This window comes from Brassica oleracea, chromosome C6 (genome assembly GCF_000695525.1).
Source record: "Brassica oleracea var. oleracea cultivar TO1000 chromosome C6, BOL, whole genome shotgun sequence".
NCBI classification, from domain to species: domain Eukaryota; kingdom Viridiplantae; phylum Streptophyta; class Magnoliopsida; order Brassicales; family Brassicaceae; genus Brassica; species Brassica oleracea.
The window spans coordinates 27,779,227-27,788,574 of NC_027753.1; the positions used below are offsets into that span (position 1 = coordinate 27,779,227).

At 39.5% G+C, this 9,348-nt stretch overlaps 2 protein-coding genes across 6 annotated transcripts; both read right to left on the reverse strand.

Annotated features, from left to right (window-relative positions):
• Window positions 1-1,923: 1,923 nt before the first annotated feature.
• On the reverse strand, window positions 1,924-3,543 carry LOC106297097 (zinc finger CCCH domain-containing protein 14). Of its 5 annotated transcripts, none has more exons than XM_013733378.1 (4): window positions 3,394-3,543; window positions 3,238-3,303; window positions 2,478-3,141; window positions 1,924-2,396 (listed from the first exon to the last, which is right to left on the reverse strand). In XM_013733378.1, exons 3-4 carry the CDS (start codon window positions 3,117-3,119, stop codon window positions 2,094-2,096), a joined length of 945 nt encoding a protein of 314 aa, XP_013588832.1. In that variant the 5' UTR covers window positions 3,120-3,141; window positions 3,238-3,303; window positions 3,394-3,543; the 3' UTR covers window positions 1,924-2,093. The 5 variants fall into 5 exon arrangements, with proteins under 5 accessions (XP_013588832.1, XP_013588833.1, XP_013588831.1 ...); XM_013733379.1 differs by having other exon boundaries at window positions 3,378-3,543; XM_013733377.1 differs by having other exon boundaries at window positions 3,372-3,543.
• A 295-nt stretch (window positions 3,544-3,838) lies between these two features.
• LOC106297895 lies at window positions 3,839-6,693 on the reverse strand. The gene is made up of 4 exons (XM_013734038.1): window positions 5,847-6,693; window positions 5,390-5,528; window positions 3,934-5,063; window positions 3,839-3,849 (listed from the first exon to the last, which is right to left on the reverse strand). The coding sequence occupies exons 1-4, from the start codon at window positions 6,691-6,693 to the stop codon at window positions 3,839-3,841; spliced, it is 2,127 nt and encodes a 708-aa protein (XP_013589492.1).
• Window positions 6,694-9,348: the final 2,655 nt, after the last annotated feature.

The window sequence follows — 9,348 nt, forward strand, 5'->3', positions numbered from 1 at the left end:
TATATATATATATATTTATTTTATTATTAAATGATATTTTTTACTCATATGGTTTTAAAATCATGTGTATCTTCTTATAATAAAAATGTTAAACCATTGATCATTAATTTTTAACATAATAATTTTAATAGTTTTAGTCATTTATTGTCGTTTTTAAAAATTCAAAATATAACATATACGAAAAAATCTAAATTTTACTTTTATAGCTAATTTGATTGTTTAATTTATTTTAATAATATAAAATTAAACAAAAAATGATGGAGGAGATATAAATTGTTATCAAATCTTTATTATTAAAATCATTAATTGTCATATATATATTAGTCATTTATGGTAATTCCGTAGGTTTTATTTAAGGAAAGAAAATAGCATATCATATCATTATATCATATAGTTTGACCAACTTATGTATCTAACAACATATAAAAATCGAATGTGGACCTACTTATTTTTCAAATGAATGTAATTGACTACCTAATTGAGTTCCATCTATGCATTGGGGCCTATTTTAATTAATACAAAATTGAGGTTACATATTTTCAAATGTTTCTCAATTAATATATAGGGGATTCAAAATCTGATCACATCATAATCACAATTCTCATTCGTCATGCAGTGATGAGTGCTCTCTATGTTAATAACATTTCGTTCATCATATCATAGAAACGCAGATGTAAACGCAAATAAACATTTGTGGCCTCCTAAATTAAATATCGTTTGTAGAAACTTGTACATCAACCGAAAGTTTTGTCTGGTTATGGCAAAACATTCAGTCACAACATCATATAAATATCATCTTTCAAAACTACAGCATGCTTAACGTGTTTTCACCGGGGTAAAATCAAAAGTAGGCTACGTTATATAATGACATTTCACAGAGCAAACCCGCATGAAACATGTCTACGAAACTCATCAGTTTTCAAAAGGCCCCCCGCTATGTTCCTATATTTTGATGGCTAAACAACAGTGATATGTCACCTGCTATGTTCCTATATTTTGATGGCTAAACAACAATGATATTTCAAAGCTCAAGTGTAAGCAAATAACAAAGAATGAATGGATGCATTAAGCTCACAGGTCACTGGACAATAAGGCGACACTTGATCTATAAGGTTAAGAGAAGTAAAGACAGGAGGTAACACCCAGACGTGAGATGCTACATTAGAGGTAACAAACTTTGTTAAGGAATAAGTATCACTTAGAAGGAGCATTAACGTTCCGTTAAGTTCACTACATAACTGGAAAACAGGTAACTCAGAAAGAGGTTAAGAATTGTGTTGTGAAATCAAATACTAACTCTACATACAGCAAATAGCTCGTGAAGGCCACACATCATCTAGTAGAAGAGCATGATAACTAGAAGTGATTACTATAATAGGAAATTTAACTCTTCAGTTCACAGAATGCATCTACACGTAAAGGTTCTCAATACAACTAGCTGAGCCACTCAACACATAAAAAGAAAAGTATCATTCTACACAGTTACTGCATTCTTAATGTGAGTTCACTGGGTATGATAAAAAGTAAGCTAAGTGAGGGATGACAAGATATTCTACAAACTGCATCAGTTGTGTAAGATGGAACCTTAACGAAGTAGTTGCAGATAAACTCAAAGGTGCACATCATCAAATGACTTTCACAACAGACCAAGTGAACCCTTTCTCATATTCAGTAGATCAACAAAAACTATACCACTGGTTTCTTGTGAAACGAACATAGTCTTAACATGAGAAATCAAAACCAGTGGTATAATCCCAACAAAAAATACTTCACAATGTCTACTTTTACCACAAGGACTCAAAACTATCAACAAGTCAAGAAAACAAATCTGCCTAAACAAATCAAACAGAACATAGAAGATTTAATCAGTAACTTGAACGAAAGTTGCATACTTTTGACACAAAGTTAAAAACTTTCATCATCTCCAACCGTAGTTATATTCCTTTAATCGTATCAACATTTTATTTAACATCGTTCTCTTTCTATCATTCAATTACCCAGAAAAAAATTACGATATTTATAGGTATCAAATCTGTACAAATTATTATTACCCTTTTTTATTATTATTATGTATAACCTTTGCTCTTCGCAGATCAGTGAGTGAGAAGCATCCTCTCTTGCTCGGTGAGTGAGTGACGGAAATGGCAACGGTGACCATAAGGACAGGTGGCTCCGGTGACGATCATACGGCAGACTTCCGTTTTGTAGCGAGGGTGCCTTATCACCGGACGGAGCTCGTCGATTCCGTGAGCGAACTGGCAGTTATCGGCGTAAGGACAAGCTCCGGTCTGTTGCCACTTGTTGCAGAGCTCCGTCTTCGTCATCCCTTGACGGTATACCTCAAGCTCCAACGCATCTCTCTCTCCTTTCGTCGGCACACACACCTTTTGAGTTACCTTCACAAATTTATAAGCATTTTATTAACAAAATTAAAAAGAAAGTGGATAAAAATAAAAATAATAATGAGTGAGGATTACCGAGTCGGAACCGAGTTGACTCGTTTGACGATTCGCACAGCCGTATCCATGGCTTCCCTGGTTCATCATCTTGAGATATCCCGGCGAGCGGACGGAGATGCTCTTAGGCAACGAGTTTCTCTCCGGATCGCTCCTCCTCCTCGCTTGGCTACCGAAATCGGAGATCTGTTGGCGGTTACGGACGTGCGGCGGAGAGACGGAGGAGGAGGAAGACGAAGTGGAGATGTGGATAAGCTTGAGGAGATCAACGTTTTCCTGGCGGAGCGCGTCGTTTTCGCGGCGGAGCGAGTCGAGCTCCGTCATCAGGGACTGGAGGCGGGAGAGGCAAACCTCGTAGTTCTCGTTGAGCTCGTCGTACTCGAGGATGAGACTCGCTTGGCGGAGTCGGTGCTCGGTGGCGGTGTCGACGCGAGCGGGAAGAGAGGAGGAGGAGTACGGAGGAGACGGAGAGAGGGATAGCGAGTCGGGGAACTGAGATTCCGGCGAGAAGATCGAGTTGTAGAGGGAGGCGAAGCTCGCGGCGAAATCTTCCTGGTGCTGTTTGGTGACGCTTTTGTCAGACTGCGGCGATAGCGGAGGCGGCGGCGAGTTTAGCGCCGTCACGCAGGCCAGATCCGTTACGGTGGACGTCACTTTCTCCATTTGCGATTCTGTTAAAAGCTTCCTGAAGAAGATTTGTTCATAAAATTGCTCTGGTTTAATTAGAGAAGACGATAAAAGTACGCAACGAGCAAAACCTAGAGAGGAGGAGAGAGAGTACCTGAGTATCGTTGAAGTGTGGAGAAGCAAAAGAGAAAGAGGCGGTGAAAGAAAGATGAACAATGCTCTGTAAATGAGTATATATACACTGTCAAATACCGAACAAAGAGATAGGTGAGGGAGAAGAAGAGTTACAATCACATGCGGGAGAGACCACCAGAAGGTTGTTCCTATACTCAATCTAGACCGTAGAGTGAGTCGGCTTATGGATCTGGGTGTATTTAATTGGTTAGCGAATCGCTTCCCTGTGATTAAGTAAAGCACAGAAGAGTACTCTACCTACTTGGCTTTTCCCGCCTACTTCAGAACCGTTAGACCATCTTTAACCCCAAAACCCTTTTTGAGATCCTTAAGAAAATTTTAATAATAAATTAAACCTTAAGTGGGGTTAAGGATCTCTATTAAGAAACTTCCATTTTTAGCGGTCCAATGGAGGTTTCTTAATTCGAGGCTCTTAAAAAAATTAATAACTTTTTTTAATAAAATTTATTTATTAAATAAAATATATTAAAAGATAACATTTAAAACATAGATTTAAAAAAAAACATGAAAATATAGATTAGTACAATAATCGAGAATAATTCGAAAACAAACTTCCGAACTCAGTTGATGTCTTCATTATGTCCAAATTTATGCCATATATGTTCAACCAAATCCGCTTTCAGTTGTTGATGCTTATGTTGATCACGAATTCTACTTCGAGCACCCATCATATTGGCGATATTTGAAGGGATATCCGTTTGAAAATCGAGATCGACATGTGAACTTCCGGGGTCGTCTCCGTGTTGGAACTCCGAAAGATTAGACAGAGTATATCCATCTCGTTCATCTTCCACTATCATATTATGGAGTATGATACATGCTCTCATAATATTCCCAATTTTGCCTTTGTCCCAAAAAAGTGCCGGGTTTTTAACAATTGCAAAGCGAGCTTGCAAGACTCCAAAAGCACGCTCGACATCTTTTCGGATAGCTTCTTGGTGTTTAGCAAATAAAACCGCTTTCGGCCCTTGTGGCTCCCGAATTGATTGGATAAAAGTAGCCCATTTCGGATAAATACCGTCGGTGAGATAGTAAGCCAAATGATACTCCCTTCCATTGACATAGTAAGTGACTGCCGGAGCGTGACCTTGTATTATATCATCAAAAACAGGTGAGCGGTCAAGAACATTGATATCATTTAAAGTACCTGGCGGTCCAAAAAACGCATGCCATATCCAGAGACAAAAAGAAGCAACCGCTTCTAAAACAATTGTGGGTTTTCCGGAACCACGTGAATATTGCCCTTTCCAAGCGGTGGGACAATTCTTCCACTCCCAATGCATACAATCGATACTTCCTATCATACCGGGAAATCCACGGAACTCACCAACTTCAAGTAGACGTTGAAGATCAGCCGGTGTTGGTCTTCTTAGGTACTCTTCACCGAATAAATTTATTATTTCTTCGACAAAATGTTCCACACATGAACGAGTAGTTGTTTCACCGAGTCGGAGGTATTCGTCAACAGCATCAGCGGCGTTACCGTATGCCAAGACACGAATGGCTGCTGTACACTTTTGAAGTGGAGAGAGACTAAGCCGGCCGAGAGCATCTTCCTTTTGTCGAAAGAATTCAACTTCATTGGAGAGTCGATCAACAATACGCATGAACAATGGTTTGTTCATTCTGAATCGCCGTCGGAATAGATTAGAAGGATATGTTGGGGTTTCACTGAAATAATCTTCCCATAAACGTACATTGCCTTCTTCACGGTTCCTTTCGATGTGAACTCGTTTTTTTCTCTTTTTTTTTTGGACTTCTTGATCACCATGATTAATGGCTAAACTATCGAAAGTTTGATCAAAATATTGATCAACATACCGATCAAAATATTGATCAAAACTTTCACCATCTTCTACATCAAACGTATTATGGGATGAAGATGCCATGTGAATAGTTTTGGTGAGGAGAGTGTGATGGTGAAGAGAAAGAGAGTGTTTTGGTGCGAGAAAAAGAGTCGGTGATCAGATGAAACTTGTTGGTGAAAAAAATACTTCATGTCTCAATACTTTATATAGAGAAGGAGAGAAGCATAAAGTTTCGTGACATATAAATTATATATATAAATCTGCATAAGCAACATAAAAATCTCGTGACTTAAAGTTACATACAGACAAACATAAAGTCCACAAACAGACATATCACAACTGTAATCTCGTGACTTCTCTAGTGGCATTGTGTCTTCCCGTGACATGTTTAACCAAACATCTCGGGACTTCTCTCTGCAATCTTGTGACTTCTCTTGACTCTCTGTATACAATCAGACAGAAGCATCAAACAAAAACATACAGAAAGAGATGCAATCGTAAATGGACACAAGAAGTGGTCAAGAGAACTGATACATGAAACTGATACATGAAATCGCAAACAGACAGATACATAAACATCAAACAGAAACTGATACATGAAGCACATACAACAGAACATCAAACCGATACATGAAACAGAAACAAGAAATATGAAACATGAAACAAAAGCATCAAACCGAAACATCCCATTAAGAAACATTTAAACATGCGACAGAACCATCATATTATGGAGCATCCAGCATCTCTGTAAGAAGCTTACTCTTCAGTGCTTCTTCTTTTTCAGAAAGTGGTTCTTTTTTTGTAATGAGACTGTCAAGCAGTCTCATTTTGGAAACTCTCTCTGTCAAGACAAGGTCTTTCTCTTTAATTGAGCACAACTTGCCAAACTTCTCATCAGCCTCCTTATCTACTATTGGTTTCTTTGCAGAAGCTGCTTTCGCAGCCTTAACACCAGCAGGCCGTTTGGTAGGTAGATCATCGACATTGATAGTAGCTTGAGAGCTTTCTGTTTCTGCTCCATCCTCGCATTTTCTCTTCTTAGCGCTTCCACCAAGCTTACTACTAGCATGCTCACACCATTTCTGGTCATAGCGGAGCTCCTCCCAAGCATGGTGAAGGTTGAATTTAATCTTCTGATCATTGAAGAAAATTTCATGTGCGAGTTTCACAACATCACTCTCACTCTGACCACTTGTTTTCTGTCTTGTCGCAGCCGCATAGGAACCACAGAACTTGCAGACAAGATCGTTGATCTTCTGCCACCTTTGCTTGCATTGAAGAGCTCCTCGCTTATCTCCACTTTCCACCTTCGGACTAGCTGCATAGTAGGCTGCAATGCGGTTCCAGAATGTGCCTGCTTTCTGCTCATTGCTCACGACAGGATCCTTACTGGTGTTTAACCAGGCGCTTATGAGCACAAGATCATCAGAAGGAGTCCATTTCTTTCTTTCTTTGCGCTGTGTAGATGACTCTTCACAGAAACTTGAAGTTTCTGTACATTGAGTGCTGAAGACAGGGACTTGTGATGAGCTCTCCCAAGGAAACGATTGAGGAATGACACTATCTTGTTGACTGGTCAGAAGGTCAACAAAATTCGTGTGATCCATACTGTAATACGGAAGAGCAGAGAGAAGGAAGAAAAAAGAATATGAAAAGAAAGAGCAGAAGCTTTTGTTGGAATATGAAAAGATAGAACAAAAGATTTATAGATGAAAAGAGAAGATGCGGTTAGATACGGGAGAGTAATTGTCTTTACTCTTTCTCAAGAGAAGATTTGAGCTGAGAAGACATGTAACTACCATATTTATTACCTAACCACATCCTATTACAACACTAAAACAAGCATTCATCACAAAGCATTCATTAAACTAACCACTTGCGGCAAGCATTCATCACTCTACCTACTAACCACTAACCCAAGCATTCATCCTAACTCTAACAAGCATTCATCAGTCGCAAGCAAGAAATTAAAGTCGATTTTTGCACACATACCTCACCCACAGTTTGCACTGAACTTCAAAAAAGAACTCCTTCCGATTGTGACTTCAGTCGGAGGACCTCATGTCCAGAGCTCAAACTCCCTGTCATAATTAACAAGACAATCAACTTAAGATCAAACAATATGATAGTCTAAACCAGTTTGCTAGCTAACAATTAAATTGAAAACACAAGAATGAAGTGAGAAAGTTAGTACATACACGGGAAGTCATGGGTTTGAACCATTCTTCACTCGGAGAAGACGAGAACCGACAGAGCAGATGCGGTGGGCTCCGAGAGAGTAGTCGATTGTGGTGGGTTTCGATCCATCTTCTAACGGAGACAAGTCAGAGGAGTCGCGGTTAGGAGACAAGACGGAGGAGTAAGAGGAGTCGCGGTGAGGAGACAAGACGGAGGAGTCAGAGGAGTCACGGTGAGGAGTCTTCGTGAGGAGACAAGACGGAGGAGTCAGAGGAGTCACGGTGAGGAGTCTTCGTGAGGAGACAAGACGGAGGAGTCAGAGGAGTCACGGTGAGGAGTCTTCGTGAGGAGACAAGACGGAGGAGTCAGAGGAGTCACTGTGAGGAGTCTTCGTGAGGAGACAAGACGGAGGAGTCAGAGGAGTCACTGTGAGGAGTCTTCGTGAGGAGACAAGACGGAGGAGTCAGAGGAGTCACTGTGAGGAGTCTTCGTGAGGAGACAAGACGGAGGAGTCAGAGGAGTCACTGTGAGGAGTCTTCGTGAGGAGACAAGACGGAGGAGTCAGAGGAGTCACTGTGAGGAGTCTTCGTGAGGAGACAAGACGGAGGAGTCAGAGGAGTCACTGTGAGGAGTCTTCGTGAGGAGACAAGACGGAGGAGTCAAAGGAGTCGCGGTGAGGAGACAAGACGGAGGAGTCGCGGTGAGGAACGAGAGAGGCGTCGATTGTGATGGATTTTAGACCCTTCTTCCGACGGAGAAAACAAGACAAGACGGAGGAGCCGCGCTGAGGACCGAGAGAGTCGTCGTCCGTGGTGGGTTTCGATCCTTCTAATCACGGCAAAGATGGAGGAGCCGTCGAGTGGACCGACAGAATCGTCGTTTCCATCGTCGGTTTCGATCAGTCTCTTCTCGCGGAGAAAACAAGAACAAAACAAGAACGAAAACAAGAAAGAAAGAAATAAAAGAAAAAGAAAAAAAATACAAATAAATGAGCAGCTGACACGTGTTTTAAAAACCCTTGATATTTTCGGTCACCAAATCAACCCACTAAGGATCGATTATCTAGCATTTATTTGTTTTCCATTTAATTAAATCAACATTAATGCTTAAGGATCTTGTTAAGGACCACAAATATGAAGCGTTAAAGATGGTCTTAGAGGTCTTTAACAGAATATTATCATTTATTTATTTTATTTTTAGGGAAAATGTAGATAGCTTCAACTACAAAACTAGTGTTTGGAAATTGCATACAAGGACACTGAGAAAAATGATTAGTATATTCGGTTTGGTGTATGGTTTTAAGCGTGGGAATGGGATTGTGACAAATATTCACTATAAAATTTTAACCCACGTGTACCGTTTTATGAATTACTAATTAGCAACTTGTGTAATTACAACTTGCTTAAAATTGTACTCAAAATTATCAAACTTCTCATTTGGCAAATTTTCTGGAAAATATGATGAATATTCGACGTCAAAAAGACTAACAAAACGTAATTTGAAAATTTAGATGGAAACAAAAATGTTTGTTACGGGGGAAGTTTTGCTTGTCACTTAAGGAATTGTAATTTGGAGGATACAAAAGGTAGTGATGGCTTGTAGAAAAAAAGAAAAGAAAAATTAATCGAGAATTCTATTTTAAAGTTTGGTTGGCTCGATCATGAATAAAAATAGTTAATTAACTGATGATGAAATAATAAAAATTAGATGTCATTGTTTAAAGTTTCAGGTTGCAAACGACAGTAGTAAGGTAAGGAAGACAAGTGAGAGTTTGCTTCGAGAACACAGCTTTAACTAACTATATGGTCCCACTTCTTCCTTGTGCACATACTTCAGTCGAAATCTATCGTTGTGGGCTAGGCTAACTAACTAGAAAATGTTCCCTTCTTTCAAACCCAACAACCCAACGGAATTTACTTTCTTACCCTTTGTTTTCCTTAAATATTATATAGTCGATTCTCAGTAATTATCACGTATACTTCTGTCGCTGTATCATGAATATGTTGTAATTAGAAGGGTTCAGAGACTGAATATTGAGTTAGGAGTTTTCAAGGCTCCTAAGACAAATGTTGTAGTATAGTGAT